Source organism: Quercus robur, chromosome 5 (genome assembly GCF_932294415.1).
Source record: "Quercus robur chromosome 5, dhQueRobu3.1, whole genome shotgun sequence".
Classification (NCBI taxonomy): Eukaryota; Viridiplantae; Streptophyta; class Magnoliopsida; order Fagales; family Fagaceae; genus Quercus; species Quercus robur.
In genome coordinates this window covers 40,712,248-40,737,666 of record NC_065538.1, presented here as the reverse complement: position 1 = coordinate 40,737,666, position 25,419 = coordinate 40,712,248, and the positions used below count along the sequence as shown (strand labels likewise).

The 25,419-nt window shown below is 35.9% G+C and overlaps 1 protein-coding gene across 1 annotated transcript; it reads right to left on the bottom strand.

The window, feature by feature from the left end:
- Positions 1-15,328: 15,328 nt before the first annotated feature.
- Positions 15,329-25,419, bottom strand: LOC126728177 (uncharacterized). Its single transcript, XM_050434041.1, has 3 exons — positions 24,939-25,419; positions 17,108-17,742; positions 15,329-16,990 (listed from the first exon to the last, which is right to left on the bottom strand). The coding sequence occupies exons 1-3, from the start codon at positions 25,417-25,419 to the stop codon at positions 15,329-15,331; spliced, it is 2,778 nt and encodes a 925-aa protein (XP_050289998.1).

The window sequence follows — 25,419 nt, the reverse complement described above, 5'->3', positions numbered from 1 at the left end:
GTTTGTGATTGGTTTTGTGGTGGGTTGTTGTGTTGGAGTAAGTGGGTGGCTTGCATGGTGTTATAAGGTGGTTTAAATACATATTAGGAGTGTTTTTCAATTCTTGCAAATGCGAATGAGTATTGTTAATTAGATGTGATGAATAGTATTTTATTTGATTTAAATACTTGTAAAACTCTATACTTGTGATGTTTGTAATTGGTTTTGTGGTGGGTTATTGTGTTGGAGCAAGCGGGTGGCTTGCATGGTGTTATAAGGTGGTTTAAATATATATTGTCAGTATTGTTCAATTCTTGCAAATGTGAATGAGTATTGCTGATTAGATGTGATGAATAGTATTTTATTTGATTTCAATACTTGTAAGCATTATAGTTGTGATATTTGTGATTGGTTTTGTGGTGGGTTGTTGTGTTGGAGCAAGCGGGTGGCTTGCATGGCGTTATAAGGTGATTTAAATACATATTGGGAATGTTTTTCATTTCTTACAAATATGAATGAGTATTGTTGATTAGATGTGATGAATAGTATTTTATTTGATTTCAATACTTGTAAGTATTATAGTTGTGATGTTTGTAATTGGTTTTGTAGTGGGTTGTTGTGTTGGAGCAAGCAGGTGACTTGCATGGTGTTATAAGGTGGTTTAAACTAATATTGGGAGTGTTTGAGTGTACAATGTATATTTGTTTAAGTATTAATATAGACTTGTGCATTCTTGAATGGGATAGAACTTTATCTAAGTAGCTTATAGACTTAGATGTTAGAATACATTATGCATGAGTTGTCCTTATTTTACTAAAGTAGCATTCATCTTGTAATTGTAGTCAAACATGGATAAAAGTTGGATGACAATGGGTAAGACACCCGATGGCAGATTAAGTCATCCATATATTTAAGGGGTTAATACATTTATTAATTTTGTAAGAGCAGTTGTGGATTTGAGTGGTAATATTCTGTGCCCGTATATTCATTATGTGAATTGCAATTGACAATTTCCTCATACTGCGCATATCCATTTGCTTCTTCGTGGGATTATGCAATCTTACATTAATTGGTATAATCATAGAGAACCTCGTGTATTGAACAAGAACATTCATGATAATGAAATGTCGGATGATGATCATATGGATGGTATCGATGCCTTGGTAAGTGACCAAATTAGAGGGGAACCAAAAAATGCAATCGAAGATGAGAAGGTGCGTCATTTTGACAGACTTGAGGAAGACGTAAAGTGTGAGTTGTATTCGGGTTGCACTGATTATAGTATCTTGAAATTTGTTATTGAGATATTGAATGTAAAGGTAATGACTAACTTGAGTAATAAGGGACTTGATATGATGCTAGAATTGCTGACAAAGGTTTTACCGAAAAGTAACTTAGTTCCAAGGTCAACTTATGAAACAAAGAAGATATTACATGACTTGGGCATGTCATATGAGCATATAGATGCATGCAAAAATGATTGTGCATTATTTTGGAAGGAAAATGAAAACCTTGATAAATGTCTGGTGTGTGAGGTGCCTACGTACAAGGATACACGTGGCTAAGGTAAGAAGATTCCTTATAAGGTATTACGTTACTTCCCATTGACACCGAGACTGAGGAGATTGTATATGTCAGGCCAAAGAGCTAAGGACATGAGGCATCCGGCTGATAGTGAGGAGTGGAAGGAGTTTGATTTATAACATCCTGATTTTGCCCTCGAACCTTGCAATGTAAGGCTGGGGTTGGCTATAGATGAATTTAACCATTTTGGGAATATGAACAACAACTATAGTATGTGGTCTGTCATACTTATCCCCTATAACCTATTGCCTTGGTTGGTTATGAAAGAACCATATTTTACGTTATCCTTGCTTATTCCTAGTCCCCATCAATCGGAAAATGAGAATGATATTTACTTGAAACCATTGGTTGACGAATTGAAGGAGTTGTGGGAAGAAGGTGTAGACACTTATGATGAGAGCATTTTCAGATGCGTGCAACTTTGTTGTGGACAATACATGACTATCCTAGATTTGGTAACGTGTCTGGGTGGAAGACAAAGGGTTATCATTCTTGTTACACTTGCAACGATGAACCATATTCAGAAGCTTTTGAAATTAAAATTGAATTCATTGACCATCGAGCTTATTTGTCTATGGAACATCATTGGAGACATAGTCGGTTGCATAATGGTTTATCGGAGAAACGGAAGAGATCTTTAGAGTTATCGATGGGAAAGGTACAAAAGCAACTAGATAGAATGCCAAATATAATTTTAGGAAAGCATCTAAGTAACAAGAAGAGATAACTCATTGGGGAGCCAAATTGGTCAAAGGTAAGTATTTTGTACAAGCTTCCATACTGGAAAAATAAGAAGTTTAACCACAACATTGATGTCATGCATGTGGAAAAGAACATTAGAGAGAGTACTTACGGTACTTTGTTGGGTATTGTGGGGAAAAACAAGGTCACTAACAAGGCACGGATAGACTTGCAAAATATGAACTTCAGGCACACGTTGCATTTGAAATAACATCCTAATGGATCATATGACAAGCCTCGAGCTTTCTTTACATTAAGCCCAAATGAAATGGATGGTTTCTATGACTTTTTGAAATTAGTCAAGTATCCGGATAGCTATACACCCAACATATCAAGGTCAGTGAATGCAAAAAATGGTAGATTATTTGATTTGAAAAGCCACAACTGTCATGTGCTACTACAACAAATTCTTCCAATTGGGTTGTAAGGGTTTGCACATAAAGACATTACTATTGTATTGTTTAAGTTAGGTAGCATCTTCCAAGACTTATGCTCAAAGACCTTAAAGCGGAGTGAATTGGAGAAACTAGAAGAACATATAGTTCTTATACTATGCAAGCTTAAGAGGTTCTTTCCTCCAGAATTCTTTGATGTTATGGTCTACCTTGCTGTTCACTTGTCTCAAGAAGCAATTTTAGGAGACCTGGTACAATATCGGTGGATGTACCCAATTGAAAGGTAATTAGATCATTTGATGCATCCATCAATTGCATCTTTCCCATGTGGTATAAAATCACATAATGTGCGTATTTTTTCATCGTAGGTATCTTAGAAAATTAAAAAGATATGTTTCCAACCAAGCTCGACTAGAAGGTTCGATTGTAGAGGCTTACATTCTCAAATAATGTATTAAAAACTGGTCTTTGTATATTGATAGGATTGAAACTATGCATAATCGAAAAGAAAGAAATGAAGATTTGGTGAATCTAGTGAAAGATTGATAGTTTTTTCACAAACTGCCTGACCTACAGGTGGTAGGCGGAATGATGGCAACTTGTCTCGTGCGTTGCTTGATACTTCTCATTGGTACTTATTGTACAATAGTCTTGAGCTAGAGCCTTATTTAAAGTATGCGATTTCATATGCATGTATTGTTTGATCAAGTTTTGAATATTATCTGCAATGTTTAGCTGAAAATAAATCACCTTATTTTTAACAGTGAACACAAAAACACATTGCATAATCCTATTGGAGAAGCCATAACTCAAATCCAACGACAAGAGTTTCCCAAGTGGTTTAGAGAAATAGTTTCTTCATTTCTTATTATTAATTAATATCACTTGTTGTATGTCATTATAAATGAATAGATTGAAAGTTAACGAGTCACCAAAAGTTATTAAATAGTTATGGTCATTAGCAAATGGTCCTAAGCCGCATGTAAAGGAGTACATAGTTTGTATGATCAATGGTGTAAAGTTCCATACAAGGGACCTAGACAATCGTCGTGTAACCCAAAACAGTGGTATATGTACCAAAGGGGACCATGAGGGAGAAATGCACAACTTCTATGGTCATGTGTGCAAAATTTGGGAATTGGAGTATGTGTTTTGCCATAAAGTTGTTTTGTTCTAGTATGAATGGCACAATACTGGTACCAATGGTCGAAGGAGAATGATAAGAATCGATGCACACTGCACAAGCATTGATGTTACAAGTCGGTGGTATGAAAATGACTCTTTTATACTTCCTAGTCAAGCGAGACAAGTTTTTTACCTTCAAGATACCAAATTGGGTGAACCTTGGAAAATTGTGCAATCCATCCAACATAGGGGAGTGTTTGATGTCCCGGAAGTCCAGTTTAGTGTGAAAAAAAATACTCCTATTGGATTTTCTTGGTGACCAAACAAAATTTAATACACAAAGTATAAATCATTTTAGTTTCCCAAACTTTCTCACCAACCAAGCATAGAGAGAGAGAGAGAGATATTCAATACTTAAGGTCAAGGCAAATTAAAACAATACACAAACCCATAAAATTGTATCTAGACATCAATTTAGGGCTGTATTATTATTACTATTATTAAATAACTTTATCCGTGCTTACATTTTTTGTTCGAATTAACAGGAAAATTGATGGAAATGGGTTAAGTGCTACAAAGTTTTCGATTTGGGGGTTGATCAAACATTTCAATAGTTTATGGGACATAATGTAAAACGGTATATATTTTATGGTGAAATAATATAATTTTTCCTATTTCTATTTAATGATTTTGTTTTTTAAAAAAATAAGGTGACATTATATATACCATAAATAATTCAAGAGAACATAATTAAAGTTATACCTTGAAATGGATGTTAAATGATAAGGAATATTTCTACAAGATTAAAAAGAGATCAACTTAAGTTAGTCGTCCGACACCAAAAACTCAACTGATAGGGTCAATCAAATGACCAACTGATAGGTATGTGGGTTCCTTTTTTGGAAAGTATCCAAGTTCATTGATGACAAGGGATCTTGGGCCTCTAAGGATGGATGGTTGGACTGGGTCCGGTTCTCCGCAGCCTATTGGGTTCGTTATATGAACCGGTTTGTGTGCAAGTCACATAAAACTCCTCAAGGCAAAAATGTGATTCCTCCTAAGCAATAATATATCATTATAAGTGTTTTAGTGTCATAAAATGACCATTTACTTTTACGAAATAAGTAAAATAATTATTCATAATATTCACAATGAGAAGAAGATTGAAATAGAATATTTAAGGCTTATCTATTATTGTGTGAACATTTAAAAGAGTTCTTTCACTTGGTTCCCCAAGCATGATGTCATGGTACCCTGGATGTGATGTCGTGGTACCCCGAACGGGATGCGTGGTTCCTAGGGGTACTAGGCCTGTAATCCATGGAACCTAGAATGTTGATTCCTTGAACTATAAGATCTTTCTCCATGCTTATTATACAATGGAGTTTTGCCCTTTCCTTTTACCTCTATAGGTCCTGCATAAGAACATGCTATACAATACACGCTATACAATACATATATTTTCAAATAATTGTTAGTTTCTTAAGTTAGGATATACATTTTAATACATATACATATATATATAAATGAATTTCATGAGAATGAGTCAGCCACGAGGATCCTGGCCCCAATTCTTACAAACTTAGTGCTTTTGCACAAGATTTGTGGGATTTAGAACTTAAGTCCAAGTAGCTTTGCTTGGGCGTTGCCTTCCAAGATAGTTAGGTGAGGAGGATTTTATGGGAGAGAGTGATATCTGATGTGTGCATGTTTTGGCATATGTTTCTTTAAAGGCTATGTGATATTTTGAATGATCTCAAGGATGTAGGACGAATTCCTCCACCTTGGCTCTCTCATTTTGTTCGTTTTCTCTCCTCTCTCCCTTGCTGGGCACTTAAAACTCTAAGAATTATCTTTTTCAACCTTTAAACTCTCCCCTTTTTCCTCCATCTGAATCCCCTTTCTTCTTCTACCCTTTTCTTCTATGCCTTAGTGTTCCTTTTATAGTGGACATGGTTTGGTACCCCGGGCGAGGACGTCCTTGGTCTACTGGGTAAAACCATGTCCTCTAGAACCTGAAAAAGTGCATTGGGCAGAGGTTTAGCTTAATTAGGCAATTATAACTCAAAATGGGTATTTGACTTTAGCTACAAATGGGAGATTTCTTCTTGGAAAGCCAAAGGAATGGGTGGGCTGCTCAATGCAATGGATGACAGCTTTGATTGAAAGTGACAATTGAGAGGAAATTGTGGGGAGGTGTCATGCATATGGGGGAACTAAGTTTTCTATTGGTTCATGCGTTCCAAGCAAATATATGAACCAAGAGAAACCTTCGGGATCCTCCTTTCACCAGAAATCACTCCCCTACCAACCAAACCACTTCTCCCTTACTATCCACTCGGGATTCCATGGGCTTGGACCATGGGTTACAAAGATAATACTTGGTTTTGCTGGATTTTTAATGGCTTTTTGCTGGAAATCTGAACATACATCTTGGCTTTCCCATATGTCATCCAAGGTCCTTTTCTCAAGGCTTCAAGAGGACACATCAAGATCTTAGGGCATTGATGTTGATTCTTCTTACTGCATATCCTCTAGCTCGACCGGGATCCTTTTTCTTGCTGTATGTCCTCTGGCCTGATCGAGATCCTCTTCTTTTTTCTTTATTATTATTATTATTTCTTTCTTTTTCCTTCTTTTTGGGACTTTTGGCCTTCATGGTCCATCTTAACTTCATGAATTGGGCCTTCTTTTGTTAAGGCCCGTGGTCTTTCCTTACTTTTCATGAAACGAGCTTTCTTGTCAAATTTTGGTCCTCAAGAATAAGTATCCTAGTCGTTTGACAATCCAAGTAAACGGACAACCCAAGTAAACGGACAACCCTGGACATAGTCCTACAAATATACAACATGCCTTCCACTCCAAGCTTGTGTTTGTGGAAAGTCTAACACATGAGAGTTGTCATGTGGCCAACGAGTCGTCACATACTTATGGGTCATCAAGTACCCTTCTTGACATCATGCGATACAATCCACCTTGACAGTCACCACGTAACCAGAGAGTCGACAAGTAACCCCCGATCGTCAAGTACCATTTGTGACAATTTGCAATGCAACCTACCCAGCATCTACACTTGCAACATGTTGTGGTAACGAATAAATAGGACCTTGTTGAGATTCAAAAAATCACAATGTTGTACCAAGGCCCAAAACAACACAAATGATTGAAATATAGGAAAACATTTAGGTTTTCAATAAAAAAAGGGGGCAGGCCCAAACCCATTAAGGGTCCATAAGGTGGGACTCAAATCCATGGATGGGCAAGCTTTGGACCTCACGAAACCAAGGAAAGAAAAAGTCCAACCCATCCCTTAAAGGTCAGAAAATCGCTGGGGAGCCCGGGGAGAAACTGGACCAGGATACTTGGGGATTCCCAGGAGCTTGGGATCCTTGGGATGTGCAGTAAGGCCAAATTGGGACTAAGACAATTCAAGGGGGCATGCTTAGAAACACGAAGAACAAGGACAGATGTGTCCTTATCAGCCACCTAATGGTTTAGAAAAGGGATCAAAAGATTTGGGAACCAACAACTCATGAGTAAGGGTTTGGTACCTTGGGAAATCCAGGAATATGAACCATAAAGGAAGGTAACTGGGGATCTTTCAACATGGTAAGAAGGAATGAGCTCACTTGGGAAAAATAACAAAGGGAAAAGCAGCCAAAAAGTGGGTCTAAAAAAGTGGAATCTAGAAGGAAGAAGAAAGACCAAATGTCAGCCCTCTAGGACCCTCCCAGAACAGGGAGGTCAGCTGGGGCCTTTTGAAAAAGGGACCTCAAAAGAAGGAAATAATGAAGAATGAGAAAGGGACCATCTACTAATGTTGCTGACACAATATTGGTTCTGGTACCCAGGGGAGCAAATAGAGGGAATCAATGGTACCCCAAAAATCCTAGGATGGCACTATAAAAGGGGAAGTAGCCAACAATGAAAGACATTCAGCAAGAGTGGAATTAGAGTAAAATCCCTAAGCAAACTCTATTAAAATTCAAAAAGAGAGAAAAGAGAAGGAAAACACCGTTCGAGATCCTCAAAACTGTCACTAGAGAACACACTTGGATTTAAAGGGATTCAAACTTCACAAGTCTTAGAGGCTTGAAGAGCCATTTAAGTCTGTAATTTTTGAACTTTTTTTAACCTTGTTACACATCCTAGTGAGCATAATGTATTGCGAAAATAATGAAACACTTCATATTATCCTAAGGATCCCTAACGTTTTTCTTTTTCTTTTTTCTTTTTTTACTTTTTTCCTTGTTATTTCATTCTTTACTATTCCTTGTTGTTCAATACGTATATGTTGGTTGTATGTTAGTATGTATGTGTTGTAGGATCTACGCTTTGTGCACTACTTGGTTCAAAATCAACCCGATTTAGTTGAGGTGAACCAAGCCTAGTTCCTTAAAGTTTAAAGTACCAGGCCCAGGATCCTTGTTCCTTTACTTGGGCCTGTGTACTGTTTTTTTATTTATTTTTATTATATATATATATATATATATAAAGGAACCCACATAGACTTGATGAATGGTCCTTTACACTTGGCTCCTAGACTCTTGCATATTCTCAACTCCACTATTTCCATAGGGAAATAACTTGCACACCACACCCAAAGATCCTTTTACACGTTCATATCCTTTAAAACATGGGAAGTTAGACCCGAAGATATTGGGACATTAGCTCCACTACACTCTCTATAAGGGAAGAGTCTATATTCACGGGGGCTTGGGCAACTTTATATCACTATATAAACACCAAATCTCCTCTTCTCCAAGGTACGTACAATTTTCTGGCTCTCATACTTTTGGAGTTCTTAAAAATCATTAAGTCACTAACTAAACTTTTGAAAGGTCTTTGACCAGTACCACACCGATGCTCTTTATAAGTTTTTCATTCTTCATTATTCAAGTACTCCTGGGACTATGCGTTTTTGGCTCACGAACAAATCCTTGCATCATCATTAATCAAATCCAGAGAATAGACTCTTTTATTGATATTTATTTTAGTGATCAGAAATTGCCGGACAATGAGAAAACGATATAAACCTTATATGGAGCCCTACACAGTCCTTGTTGGGACCTCAAAGTTATAGAGGTTGACTGAAACTCATAGCCACAGTCATTAATGAACTTTTTCCCTATTGATCAAATATCGTAGTCATAGTCACAGCCATCTTTTTATTCGGGTTGTGCTTCCAGATTCGAAATTCTTATCATTCTTCTACTAACCAACCCACTTCATAAGTATTATTGCAAATTATATGTGAACCACAAAAGAACTTTTTTGTTAGAAACCTGGATATCATTAACAAAAAGAAATAGCAGTTACACCATTCAAAGGACAACACCTCTCATAATACAACCCCATATTATCAATTTGTCATAAAACAAAAACATACATAAGTTCACATGTGGACTATCAAAAAACACAATGTCTTGCTCAATAACTGGAAATTTTCTTGGCAACGCATCTATACACTTGTTCCCATCACGAAAATATTGACTTATCTTCGCTTGAGTAATCTAGTTGATGACACAAAAGTACTTAGCATTGGGAATTTGGGATTTCAATTGCATTACACGTTATAGGACATTAATCAATATATATATATATATATATGTATATATAAAAGTAGAAACCTCATACTGGCAGCTTTACGAATTTTTTTAGGGTGGTGTGTGGGTTCTTTTTTTTTTATATATAAAAAAAAAGCATGCAGGCCCAAGTAAAGGAACAAGGGTCCTGGGCCTGGGACTTTATGCTTTAAGGGATTGGGTTTGGTTCACCACAGCTAAATTGGGCTGATTTCGAACCAAGTGGTGCATAAAGCGTGGATCCTATAACACATATGTAAGGTTGAATTTAATCAACTATCTTGTTAGCTTTATTCCTTGCCAAATTTACTTGTATTTCAGCATTTAGTAACCCTGTATTTAGGTGGGATTGTTGTAAGGGTAGTGAGTGAGATAGAGTGTTGAAATGCTCAAGAGTGTGCAAGAAAACAGAGACTCGCGACTGGATCTCGTGGGTGACTCGCGGCTTCAAGCTGCCAGGAGCAGCACATGTGCCAAGCATGCCAGAAGTTGAAGCGTTATGCTAGCTAGAGCACTACAAGACAAAATAGGACAACTGGCCATTCTGTTATCTCGTGGCTGGATCTCGCGACTCAGTCAAGCCGCGAGGTCAAGCTGCGAGCCACCCTTGTTTTGAAAAACCTGACTCTTCACATTCCATTCTCACCCCAGTATAAATACCCATTATACTCACGAAAGAAAGAGAGCTTCCAGAGAGAATTTTGAGAGAGAAACCCTAGAGTAAAACAAGATTGATTCATCCACAATTTTTACATAAGAGACTCTTCAAATTCCTCAACTCTCTTCCTCTCCATTGTTAAACCCTTGAGAGGTCTTTTACCAAAACCTTTTCTCACCATATCCATTATTGTGAGAGGGCTGTTTGGTGTTCTGGGAAGCAGTTAGGAAGGAACCAATCTACATTGGTTGATGCTATGGTCAAGTAGCGGAATCCGGGAAGTTAGAAAAGAAATACGTTTGGCGCAATCTCGTTGGAGCAAGAAGCTTGGAGGGCTTAGGTATACTAGGTAGATTAGGTTTGGAGGGTCTATTGCTGTTCATGTATCCCAATTACATTTTTTAGTGGATTACTTACCGCTTGGAGGGCGGCGGAGAGGTTTTATGGGCTTCGGTTTCCTCTTCGATAACACATCGTGTGTTGTCCTTGTGTTTGCATCTTCCTTCCCTTTTATCTTTGCCTTTTATTATCTGCTGTGGGTTGTGATTTTAATTGGCTTAGATTGTTTACCAATTCTGTTTATAGCTTTTGTTCATTTTCCACACACTTGTTGTTTGTCATAAAGCTTGAATTGGTTATTTTGTAGTTAGGGGTCAAAACGTTCAAGGGTGTTTTATACACTATTTGAACTTTCAACATACATACTAACATACAACAAGCATATACGTATTGAACAGGAAGGAACAGTAAAGAATGAAATAACGGGGAAAAAAGTAAAAAAAACGTTAGATATCCTTAGGATAATATGGAGTGTTTCATTATTTCCTTAATTTTGCAATACATTATACTCACTAGGATGTGTTACAAGGTTCAAATAAGTTCAAAAATCACAGACTTAAATGGCTCTTCAGGCCTCTAAGACTTGCGAAGTCTGAATCCCTTTGAATCCAAGTGTGTTCTCTAGTGGCAGTTTTGAGGATCTCGGACGGTGTTTTCCCTCTCTCTTTTTTTTTTTTTTTTTTTTTTTTGAATTCTAATAAAGTTTGCTCAAGGATTTTACTCTATTCCACTCTTGCTGAATTCTTTTCATTGTTGGCTGCTTCCCCTTTTATAGTGTCATCCTAGGATTTTTGGATTACCATTGATTCCCTTTATTTGCTCTCTTGGGTACCAGAACCAATGTTGTGTCAGCAACATTGGTGCCTGGTCCCTTCCTCATTCTTCATTATTTCCTTCTTTTGAGGTTCCCTTTTCAAAATACCACAGCTGACCTTCCCGTTCTAGGGGGGTCCTAGAGGGCTGACCTTTGATCTTTCTTCTTCCAAGGCTTCTAGATTCCACTTTTTTAGACCCACTTTTTGGTTGCTTTTCCCTTTGTCATTTTTCCCAAGTGAGCTAATTCCTTCCTACCAGGCTGAAAGATTCCCAGTTACCTTCCTTTATGGTTCCTCCTCCTAGATTCCCTGAGATACCAGACCCTTTCTCATGAGCTGTTGGTTCCTAAATCTTTTGACCCATTTTCTGCATCATTGGGTGGCTGATAAGGACACATCTGTCCTTGTTCTTCGTGTTTCTGGGCATGCCCCCTTGAATTGTCTTAGTCCCAATCTGGCATTGCTGCACACCTCGAGGATCCCAGGCTCCTGGGAATCCCCAGGTATCCTGGTCCAGTTTTCTCCCTGGGCTCCCCAGCGATTTTTCTGACCTTTGAGGGCTGGGCTTGACGTTTTCTTTCCTTGGTTTCGTGAGGTCCAAAGCTTGCCCATCCATGGATTTGGGTCCCACCTTATGGACCCTTAATGGGTTTGGGCCCCCCCCCCCCCCCCCCCATTTTTATTGAAAACCCAAATGTTTTCCTAGATTTTAATCCTTTGTGTTGTTTTGGGCCTTGGTACAACATTGTGATTTTTTGAACCTCAACAGATGGTCATTAAGAAATTTAAATTATACAAAGTTTAATAATGCGATAACTTGAAAATTTGCTACAACTGCGAGTCGAGTTGCTAAGGAGAGCAAAATTGTTGTGACTGCAAAACTAAAAATAGTACAATTGTCGTCACCATCTAGGAGAACTCACAACCACAATATTTTTCTTGATGCTATTTTTTAAGGAAAAATGAAATTAGAGATAATTTTTATTGAATAGGTTGAACGAGCTACAAATTTGAATGATTAGCAATTTTTATCCTTTTGTTTTATAATAGGCTTTTTGTTGAATAATTTGTTCACTTATTGTTGTTTGGTCTTGTCCTGTTTTTGTTTGGTTTATGTTTGCTGTTATTTGGGCTAATATTTATTGTTGTTATTTAAGTTTTATTTTTCAAAAAAAAAAAAATTATAAAAGGGATTGAGGATTATGTTTGAAGGGCAGAATTAATTTTAGAGTAATACTACTTCCATAACATTTTTACAATAAATTTTATGTAAAAAGCTGTTATTGGTAAGTAAAAAAATAATATTAGTATTGGGCTCAAATTAGAATTAGCAACAGCTTACTCCATTGGATTTGTTGTGAAATTATTGTCAAAATATTGTGAATGTAGCATTACTCTTATTTTTGTTGAACCCAAATTTTTGTAATTCTCAAGTCAGGGTGTTTGACATTTTTACTAGGGTGGTCACAATAAGTTAGTTTAGCATATAATATTTTTTTGGCAAGTGTATCTAGACATTTTTTTGCAAGTGACTATCCTAGCTTGCATATGGAGCCGCCAGTGTGTGGGATTGCATGAGCTCCGGCCATGTGGCAATCTAATATATCATTTAGCATTTTTAACTTTTTTTCATTAATTTTTTTTACTGTTATCCAAAAGATTACATTAACTTTTTTGTAATTGTTATCTAAAAGATGGGTTGTAGTTCAAAATTAAATTAAAATCAAACCAAACTTTATAAAAAACCCAAGTCCACTTATTACATTACATATTATGACTTAGGCTTGACCCTTCCACATTAACTTTTTTCCACATTCTCCAAAATATGGGTTGGCATCATAAAATAGGACACACACTTCGAAAGATTCTTTTTATAATCTTCCTGATAAGACTCTTATTATTAAGTGCCACATCAATTTGCTCTTTCCTCTTCTTATCGTTGATAGTATTTTTGCACAAAAATGGATTATTTCTACACCATCTTCTTTTATACAGTGGAATATATTAAAAATAAATAAATAACTAGTTTATATGATAGAAACAATAATTCTCTCAATTTGTTTTTTGTTTCAATTTCTAATATAGAAGACTCTTGAAGCCAACAAATTATATGCCTAGTTGTCCACTCTCTTTTGAGGAATGTAAAAGATAATTGTACATTTTATTAACCAAAATAATTGTGAAATTCATTTAGGCTATATGTATTCATATTCTTAATTATGTATATTCATAATAATTTTGCTTCTTTTTATTTTCTTCCTCTTAATGATATGTATATTATAATTGAACATAAGATGAGTGTTATAAGACCATAAAAAATAGTTAAAAATTATTTCAAAATAAAAATATAAAATTTACACATATCGCACGGACATCAACTAGTTTATCTAACAGCTTTAAACACATTAGTTTGCTGTTTAACCATGTGTGTGAGTATTTATGGGTCTGATTTTGATTTATGGACAGTGTCGGAGGAATATATATATTTGAGGGAAAAGTTTCGGAGGAATAGCGTACGATGAAAAAGACTGAAAGTTGAAACGTAAAGCGCAAGTCATACTTACAGTAGACGTTTGTAGAAAAAGGTCATGACGACAGCCATAAACAGGTGTCATAGGATTAATGTAAGCATATACCATTGTGTGCGGTGTACACTCAACATGTTAGATATTTTTCAGTAAAGAACGCACGCGTCCATCAAATTGCGGTAAGACAATTGGGTTGTTAAACAATATATATATATATATATATATATTTTTTTTTTTTTGACAGTCAAACTCAATTAAACTTTCATTAAGTTGAACTCTGATTCAAAAGGATTACGTCACTATGCACTTGGCATTGAATAAAATTATTTTTGAATACAGGCAGGAGGCAGCAGGCCTAGGATTATTCAATATTTCAACCATTGTGATTGACTACATGAATTCCCACTCTTTGCAATTTGTCAAGGTCAAATCATAATAATGTAATTTCCAAACTAAAACTTTCTACGGGAAATACGATATACACATCAAATTTATTGTAAAAATATTGTGAACATAATAGTAAAAAATATATGAAAATATTGGGATTACTTTGTTTTTCTTTTCTGCCATTTCTGCCCATGTATATTGATTTTAACTTTTCAAAATTGATATACCCGGCGTATAAACCTATTAAATATCCACCTAAATTGAATAAAGTCTCCTTTTTGCATGTCAATTGATATTTTATACGCTGCTACTATGTATCTCTATATATTATATGGATAATAAGCGTGAGTTTAGTATTGGCTTAAAAAACTAGCTTTTTTTATTATTTAATTTATTTTTGCTACTATTCATGAGTCTTATTGTACTTTTTGATACTATTCATGGGTTCTACTGTACCATTTCAACTACCTTTTTGCTTTATTTACAGTATTTTTAGCAAAAAAATTTCAATTTCAGCTAAATAAGTTGTTACTAAACAGACACTAATATATAAAAGACTGTTTAGAAAACAAGTTTCCAACTACATAAATCTGAGCAAGAAAGCTTCAAACTTAATAAAATTAGTTTCAAACGACTCAGTTGTTTTGATTAAAGGTCTTCTATATTCTTTTATCCAACACTATAAGTGTATAGCAATAAAGTTGGTTGTTTGTAAAAAAATGAAAACAGAAACAGAAGCAAAAGTGCTCAGTTATCTTTCCAAGCAAATAATTTTAATCCTAAGAAATATTAATTTAAACTGTTCCTTCTCCTTTCAGCCGTGCATGAGTTTGGGTTGAGACTTGAGAAAACCCAACCCAACCTTATATATATCCTATAGTATCTCTAAAACTTAATCCAATTGTAAGGTTGAAATTAATCAACCGTTTTGTTGGCTTTATTTCGTGCCAATTTGCTTGTAATTCAGCATTTAGAAACCTTGTATTCAGGGACGAATGCAGGATTTTAAGCCGGGGGGGGGGGGGGGGGCGGAGATAAGCAAAAAAAAAAATTTCAAATACACATCCATATAATATTAATAAACTATTAACCAAGACAAATACCCAAAAATCATTGTTTCTTAATATATTAATATACAATCTACTAACAAAAACAAAAGATACGAAACACTATTGTTTCTTTATACAATCATCTATGAAAAGGGAACTCGACGCTCTTTCAAATCTTCAAAATCATCTACTATTGAATCCAAACTAAATGTCGAAGCTATATCCTTTTCAACGTATAACATCAAAGAGTCATTCAAAAAGTCATCTTCCATTTTGTTTCGAAGTTCAGTTTTGACAAGTTTCATAGCTGAAAATGCTCGCTCTGTAGTAGCAGTAGAAACTAGAAGAGTAAGCATAAGTCTCACCATTCTATAAACAAGTTTGTAGTGTTCTAAATTTCTAGTTCTCACTAACCATTGAGACAACTCAGATAAACTTTTCAATTTTTTGAACTCTGGATCTTGGACTACATTATGCTTAAAATGATAAAGCTCCTTCTTCAACACTTGTTTGTCATAATCTGTGAAATCTTGTGGATAGAAATTCTTTACCAACAAACAAAGATCACTAATTCTGAAAGATTTTAATGCCTCTCGAGGTTCTAAAGCTGAGCTAAGCCTAAGTAACTCCATTGCATCTTCATTAAATCGATAATTTAGTTCCTGTAGTTGAGAATCTATTGTAGCATAAAAAATATTTACTCGATAATGATGCTCATTTGTAACGTTATCTTGTTGATTACGAGCTCGACCTCGCCTTGCAACATAACGAGCATTCATATCCAAGACATCAATGCGATGCTTCTCACAAAATGATATCACAGTGGTGAGTAAGCTATCCCATCCATCATCTCTAAATTTTTGGATAAGTGCTTTAGTAGATGAAACTAAATGCATGGCATTTAAAATGTCTTGAGATTGGCTTTGCAAAGCTTGACAAAGTTTATCAGTGATCTCCATTGTTTCCTTCTCAAGATGCAAGATGAAAACAAATTCAAATGAAGTTAAACCTTCATAAGTTGACTCTCCTTCTGCCCGATTTTCTCTATCAATAGCACCATCAATTATATTTTGTAAAACTTCAACAGTTGAACCAAACATCCTTAATAAGCTAGAAACTGATCTAAAATGTGAACTCCAACATGTTTCTCCAGGTCGTTGTAAAGTGCCAATTTGATTAAGTCCACTTCTAGTCTCAAGCTTTTCAAGATCAATCAAACATGCTATTTCATTAGCATTGGCAACTTTCAATTGCTCATTGCGCTTGCATGAAGCATTAACAATTTTGATCAGAAAAAGCAATGTAAGAAAAAAATGACTAATGGAAACAACTTGTTTTGATGCTTTTACTAATGCCAATTGTAAGCGATGTGCAAAACAATGGATATAGTAAGCATATGGGCAATCATTCAAAATCAAAGCTTGTAATCTATTCCACATACCTCGCATGTTGCTTGCTCCATCATATCCTTGCACTCGAATATTTTGTATATCTAAGCAATATTGAGATAACAAAGAATATATCTCCTTCTTTAGAGTCAAAGCTGCAGTGTCAACAACATGAATAAGCCCAAAAAAGCGTTCTTTTACAAAGCCTTTTGCATCAACATATCTAAACACCACAGCCATTTGCTCTTTCATGGACTCATCACGAGTTTCATCAACCATTATGCAAAACTTTGCATCACCAATTTCTTCCCGAATGGCCTTCTTCACTTTGGCTGAGAAAACATGTAGAATTTCATTTTGAATCCTAGGTGATGTGTAGGTTGCATTTTTTGGAGCTTTTTCTATTATTTCAGCAACCTTCTCATTCCAAAAAGTCACAATACCCAATGATTCATGAAAGTTCCCACGATTTAATGAACTAAAACTTTCATCTCAACCTCTAAAAGCTATAGCTTGAAAGGCAAGATATCGCACAATAAAAATTGTGGCCTTCAGTTGCAACCGATTATTTGCAATTTGTTTAGTAGTGAAATGATCAACTACCCTTTGCAAATGCTGCGATTGGTTCATCAAATCCTTACACATTTGCTCAGCAACTCTATGAGTTGAGTTAGGATCTTTTCCTATATGAACTTGAAAAGAACAATCTTTGCCCCCAACCTTTTTCCAATTTCTAAATCCACCAACAATAAATGTATTTTGTCCCACAACCACATTTGGATTATGAAAGACAAAGCAAGGTAGACAATAAGCTGCATCTGTTGTAGGAGAATATTCAAGCCATTTTGAATTATTTCTATACCAAGAAACTTGAAAGCTACGATTGTGCTTTCCACTTTTTTGGAATGTCTCTAGAGGAGGTTGGTGCGGACCTTTTTTAATGTAAGCCCGTCGAATTTCATCACGTTGATTAACATGATATTCCCATATTTGTTTGCGTGTTCCGGGATCATAATCCAAAGAATCAAGGTCAATTCTTTGAAATTGTGTTTGAGAGATTGGAACATCCGCATTTTCCGGAATTGGAACATCCACATTTTCCGGAATTGGAATAGCAACATTAGTTGTTGGCAATTCCACGTTGACTTCGGAAGAATTTGAAGTTAAACCTTTTCTTTTGAAAAAATCAAGCATTGTAGTTAATTTTTTCATGATCTACAAATAAAGTAAAAATTATATAAGAATTACCGTTATTTTTTTTTTAATTTGTGTGATAATTTTTTATATTATATGATTTATTTTTTTTCTTTTTGTCTTTGGTCTGCCTACTGCCTTTAATGTCTTTGTGTTTGGACTGCCTTTATTTATGTCTCTGTGTTGTCTCTTCCTTTATTTATGTCTTTTATGTTTTTTGTATCTTTGTGTTGTCTCTTGTCTTCATCTTCCTAATTCTGACTCACTAACCCAAATACCCAATGAATCCCACTACAGACAGTCAAGCACTACTAACAAAAACTTTTCTTAACTTTACCTTTTTTTTTTCTCCCCTGTCACTTGTCTGTTGCCCAACAACAACTTCACTTTTCCCTATTCCCTATTATTATGTCCAACTACCAGTCAACAAAGAAAAAACCATATGACTATCACTACAATCTCTACTCTCTCTATCTATCTCTTTTATCTATATAATGCAAGAGTCACAACTCACAAAGACACAAATACAGAGTCACAAAGCCAAAAAGCCAAAAAGCCAAAAAAAAAAAAAAAACACACAAACAGTGCAGTTCAGTTTAGCCACAGCACAAGCACCAAATCAGTTCAGTTCATCAGTAAAAACACAAACAAGAAACACTCAAACACCACAAGCACAGTTTCTTTGATTCTCAGAATCTCAGATCACAACTCACAAGGTTTTGAAATTTGAAGGAAAAGATAAGAGTTAAAGAGTAAATACCTGTGAACTGTGATTCTATGAAGGCTCAAAGCTGGGCTGGGCAAATCGAGCAACGGCAACCGGCGGCAGCGGCGGCAAGTGGATCTCGTCTCGCGTGGCGGCGTGGGTCTCGCTCGAAGCTGGGTTCGCACTTAGCACTCTCTCGCTCTCGTCTTGCTCTCTGTCTCTCTCCGTCACTCTGTCTCTCTCCGTCTCGCTCGCAGCTCTCGCCTCTCGGTCTCTCACTTTCCTTTCTTTTTTTTCCTTTGTTTTTTGCTTTCTCCGTTTCGTTTTGGAGTCTTGGACTGTTGAGAGCTGAGATTTTTTTTTTTTTTGGATTGACATGGGTTATGGGCTCTGCTTTGAGCTGGCCGGATAATGGGCTAGGGGAAGGGGGGCCGGAGCAAAAATTTCAAGGGGGCCCAAGCCCTTTTTTTTTTGGAAAAATTTTACTTGCTAAAAATTTTTTTTTTTTGGGCCCGGGGGGCCCAGGCCCCCTTAGCCTTCTACCTGGGTCCGTCCCTGCTTGTATTTAGGTGGGAATTATGTAAGGGTAATGTGTGAGAGAGTGTGAAGAAAAGCTCAAGAGTGTGCACTCAAGCAGGGCCTCGCGGCTGACTCGCGGCTGTCAAGTTGCCAAAGGAGACACACTTGTGAAGCATGCAGAGGAGCTGAAGAGTCACACCAGCTGGAGCACTATTGGACAAAACTTCCAGTCTGGCTAGGCAGTTAGCTCACGACTCAGTCAAGTCGCGAGGTTAAGTCGCCAGACCACTCTGTTTGGGAAAAACTGACCTTTCACATTCCAAACACACACCAGTATAAATACCCCTTATATCCCTGTATTGTAGAGAGCTTCTAGAGAGAATTTTGAGAGATAAACCCTAGAGAAAAACAAGATTGACTCATCTATAATCTTCATCCTTTGATTCTCAAAATTTCCTCTACTCTCACCCTCTCCATTTTTACATTCTTGAGAGGTACATTAGCCAAAACCTTTTCTCACCATACCCATATCTGTGAGAAGGCTATTTTGGTGCTTGGGAAGCAGTTAGGAAGGGACCAATTGATATTGGTTGATGCTATGGGCTATAGCGGAATCTGGTAAGTTAGAGAAGACAAAAGTTCGGCGTAACCTCGTTGGAGCAAGAAGCTTGGAAGGTTTAGGTACACTGGGTAGATTAGGCTTGGAGGGTCTTCTATTGTTCATGTATCCCAACTTTATTCTCTAGTGGATTATTGACTGCTTGGAGGGAGGCGGAGAGGTTTTACGTCGAGGACTTCGGTTTCCTCTTCAATAATACATCGTTGTGTTGTCTTTGTGTTTGCATCTCTCTTCCCTTAATCTTTGCCATTTAATTTCTACTGTGGTTGTGATTTTATTTGGTTTAGATTGTTTTATCAATTCTGTTTTAGCTATTTTTATATTCCGCACATACATTGTTTGATAATAAGCTTGATTTGGTAATTTGTAATTTGGGGGTCTAAACATTCAGGGTGTTTTACACATTATTTGAACATTCAATCCAACCTAATTTGAACCCGTACGAATTAAGTTGGGTTAGGTTTCATCATGTTGGGGTCATTTTGTCTTGCATAAAAATGTGAGGTTTTTTATTACTCAGTTATTTAAGTTCATTATTCAATAAATGATTGCAATTTTGCACAAATGAGTAAAATATTAAAATTTGATCAAAACTAAGTCTCAAAATATCAAAATAACTCAAATTATAATTTTTAAAATACATATAATTTTTAAATTATTAATAATATGGCTTAGATGAAGTTAATTAGATTAAAAATTGTGTTATCTTGAACTTGATCCAACCCAAATACGTAATTTACCATTTATAATAAATAAATAACTAAACCACCCAACCCATATCTCACAAAAATAAATTCAAAATGTTGGATTGGGTTGAGGTGGTTATCAATAATTAACGCCCTTACTTTCAAACAATTGTTTCTGTAGTGGCTCAAAAAATAAAGGCCTAAGTCCACTTAGATCAGTGGTACCTTGTTTCTCAAAAAAAGCCCAAACAATAGAATTTTTAAGAAAGTGGATGACTAACTCAAGTGCAATACAAGGTTAAGTCCAAGTCTAGGATCGAAGAATCCTAAGTAGTAGAAAAGTGCAAATGGAACATCAATTAAGTATAATATTCTCCTCGGGCAAATCCGAGGATCAACTTCTTGTCTATAAATTTAGTTCTGGTTCTTTACAAGGTAATCCTGAATTCTCCTTGCTCTTCTCTTGTTACTTAGAAATTGTCTATCCCCCTTTTCTAGGGGGTTCCCTTCCTTTTATAGCACTTTATCCCTCCACTTGTATGTCTCAAGGAATTTCTCAGGATACTTGTCCCATCAATACCCTGCTGAAGGTGATAGAAGGAGCTGCTAGCTGTGAAGTTATTATTCAGGGGTTATTTCCACATTAATGCAGCTGATAAGGTTGGTGTAGGACATTGAGTGCAGAGGTGGGAGGTATATCCTTCAGGAAACTTCCTCCCACCATCCTTGCCCCTGTTGCTATCTCTTCTCATTTCCTTGGGCCTTTAAAGGATTTGTGCTGATTCTCTTACTTTCCTTGGGCAGGCGGAGTCCTCGGAGTTCGCTTACCCTCCTTAGCTTGGATTGGGCAAATTAATCCTCAGCTGGGACTCCTTGGTCCTCTGACCCCACACAGTTTCCATGTGTGGGGTTTTTTTTTTTTTTTTTTTTTAAATTTCTTTAAAAAAAAAAAATTATATCAATGTTAGTGTTGCAGTTATAAACATTGATTAAAAAAATAGGTCCAATTTATATTATATCCCCAAAGTTAATCTACGAAATCGATTACTTAACCAAAAACAGTTCAAATTACAGAATTAGTAGCATATTATAACTTTAAAAAAAAACTAAAAACTAAAAAAATAATATTATATTATAAGCATATTCTGCCACTCTTTCTAGACTTGGCGGCTAATGTTATGGTCATTTGATTCATTTTCATACAACAAGTTCAACTTTAATTATAATATAATACCACCCTCGAGCTCCTAATTATATGATTGAGTCACAATTATTTTTCTGGAAAAGAAAAAGGCTTACAATCATTTGAATTTGACAATTATTTGATTTAGTCATCAGAAAGTAGAAATAATTGGTCAATCAAAGAAAAAATTCAATAAAAAAAATACAATAACAAATATGATAGGCCAAGAATGTATTGACCCCTTGTGATAAATTAATTGATTAATTAGTCAAGTTTATTAATTAATCAAATTAGCATGCAATTTACGTGGCAGCATAAACAAATCACCAAATAAACTAAGTATGCCGCAGAAATTAAATTGATACGGTGATTTATTTACGAATGGGGAAAACCTACACGGCAAAAACCTCACCGGGTGAGTTTAAGGTCACCACTCCCGAAAATCCACTATTATCAAAACAAGCAGTTACAAGAAAATGAATCATAGTACCTTATACCAACCTACAGTTGAACCCTTACCCCAATACTCAATTGGATTTGTTCTGTAGTGACAATCTCTCCTTTTCAATACACGACTCCCAGTACATGACTAACCAATTGTGCGGATCTCAATACGTGACTTGATCACCAACTTGAGAAGGATGTTGGCTGTAAAATTCTTCATTTCATCACACGATGAAAATCATGAAGTTGCTTGGTTACAAAACCCTACGGTGTACAAACATAGCAGCTTCTTCAAGAGAAAGAAGAATTAGGGCAAACTATATTTCCGGTCACACCTTTCTTCACACTTGTGAAATTGTGCTCTTGTGCAATTGTGCGTAACCTTTTAAGAAAAAAAAAAGCCTAAATATACATTCACGGATTAGATGAAAATCAGCTTGAAAAACTGAATTTCATAAACCTCGATAAATAGCCATCTATCGAGCTAGCTGTTGAGCCACGAGCTTCAGCAGCTTTGAAACCTCGATAGATGCTAGCTGTCGAGTTTTAAAATCCTGCACTTTCTCACTTGATTCTTGGACAGACTTGCATGGCTTTAACACTTGAACTTGAAACCTTGTTTCTTGAAACATTAAACTCATCCTAAATCTACCCAATTACAAGTAAAGTGCATTTTGTCAAAGAATTAGCCAATTTCATAAAATGTTGACATATGTTCCTAACATCAAATCACATATGTCCTAACAAAATATAATATTTCATGAGAATTGCTGTTCTTTTTTTAAAATCCATTCAAAAATATATTTTTGATCTTGTGCAGAGGTTCAATGACTCATTCTCCATTTATTGTTGTGACTTTAAAAATAACCCGCAATTTTTTTGGATTTAAAGAAACGATTATAACATAGTTGCACAAGTGTTAAATTAGTAATTATGTTAAAAGTGATTTCTATGAAACAAACTAGTCTTAATTTTTAAAAATAAAAATAGAAGCACTTATTTCCTGGCGCCAGCATAAATGGACTTTCTCATTCCAGAATCTCTTTTCATAAGTCCAAAAGAAATAAAAAGTTTCGAACTTTCATTTTTCAAAAAAAAAAAAAAGAAAAAAAAAAAGGCAAAGGTTGAGTTTGGATTGCACTGAAAAAGGAAACTCCCTTACGTTTGGCATTTTTTCTGTTGGTCCCATGCACTGTTTATGGGACCCGTAAGTACAAATTTCAGCAAATGTTAAGTTAAAACTGAGTTTCACGGCACTATTTATACATTTAAAAATTATTTCGCTACAGTGTTTTCAGTTTTCAATAATAAGCGGTATCCATTAGTCAAATTTCCATGTCTAAATGAAGCTTTTTCCACGTCTAAATAAAAGCCTTTGATCGTATCAAATGGTATTTTCTTCAAAATACTCTCCACGTCTACAATTTCTACTCCCATATTGTCAATCTTTGAAAGTTCTGTTTACTCTTACGCATGGCTTACTACCAAATTCAATCCATTAAAATTAGATACCAGCAGTTAATTAGCCGGTTACGGACAAGGCAGTAATTGTTTACGAAGTGAAAAACTAATAGAGAAAAACACTTTGGGGCCGAGCCCAATTCATCAAATCGACTATGAATAAATTACTATACAATCAAACTTACAAGACCTCCCGTACATGTAATTATCAAAAGGAAATCAAAAGCAAAGGAGATTTGGAAAAATGATATTGCATTAACAATAATACAATACATTGAGTATATATACAACTCAGATGCTAAGCTAGGCTTAACAAAAAATAACTAACTAATCTAACATATAAAACTAACTACTAAAGACTCACGTGCCTAACACGTGTGATTTAAAACTAACTTGTAACAAACAAACAAAAAAGCTATAGGTAGTTCTTGTACATAACACTAAGCTACAATCGTTTGTCTTCTTCTTCTTCTTCTTCATTTTACAACTGATTTTGTCTTCTTCATTTCTTTCTTCTAGCTGCAACTGTGACCTTTCTTGCTTGTTGAAGAGGATAAAAAGGATGTAGATGGTCTCACTCTACTAAATCGGTCACGAGCGACAGTGCTTTAAGCTCAAAGTAATGGAGGGAGACGGTGCGAATATGCAAGGAGATGGACAGATAAAAAGTAGACGGATACCAAGTGGACGGTTGCAATGCCACGTGGCATCCACATGACTTAAGTAATCTCCAAGGAATCCTAAATGGAAATATCTTGTACTCTACGATTGACCCTAGTCAAGGAACCCCTATATGCGGAGGATCCCACAAAATACGTACATTTATTAGGGTTTTCTCCATAAGGAAATACCTTCTTGACCAAGAAAGAAAAAGTTGGTACTACTCTACTATAAAAACCCCAAGCCCTAAAAAAACAAGGTACACATAATTCACCCAAGCTCTGGCCCTCTGGAGTTTGTAAAAGTTCTAACTTATCCTTCGAAGGGCATTCGGCCAGTACCACACTGGTACTCTTTGTAGGCTTTTCTCTCCTTTTTGTTGTGCAGGTGTTGTCTGGAGCACGTGGAAACTGTGTAGCTTATTGACGATTTTCAACATCATCACTTGTGATTCTGATACTCCCCCTCAAGATGGACAGATGGTGAGTGAATGTTCACTATGCCCATCTTGGAAAGGAGACTACAAAACTGATTCAAACCCAAGGCTTTAATTAACAAATCAGCCAGTTGACACCATGTTTTAACATGGATCAATTTGATCACTTTTGCATACATTTTGTCTCTAACAACGTGGTAGTCAATCTCTATTTGTTCAGTTCTCTCGTGGAACATAGGATTTGAACCAATGTGAATAGCTTATTGACTATCACAAAACAACAAAGCTTCCCTATTATGTTCAATTTGAATATCTCTTAGAAAATACAAAATCCAAACTATCTCACAGGTTGCAATAGCCATGGACTTGTACTCAGCTTCTGCTGATGATCTAGAGATTGTGGATTGCTTCTTTGACTTCCAAGATATCAGTGAATCACCAAGGAAAATACATTAACCTGTCACTGATCTTTGAGTGTCTGGACATGAGGCCCAATCTGAGTTTGCAAATCCCTTTACATGAAGTTCTGCACTTGAGGAAAAGAAAATCCCTATACCTGGTACATTCTTCAAGTATTGTAGAATTCTATGTGTAGCAGCTAAGTGTGGCCCCCTTGGTTTTGACATATATTGACTTAACTTATGCACAACAAAGGTTATATCTGGTCGAGTGATAGTCAAATACAATAACCTCCCAATCAACCTGCTATATGAACTGGGATCATGGAGAACATCACCACCATATTTGCTCAATTTTACATTCTTCTCCATTGGTTTTTTCATAGGCTTACAGCCTAACAAACCTGCATCTTCTAATACCTCCAAAGCATACTTCCTTTGACATAGAACAATACCCTTCTCTAATCTAGCCACTTCCAAGTCAAAAAAGAACATCAAGTCACCTAGATCCTTAAGCTTAAACTTCTGATCTAGCAGCAT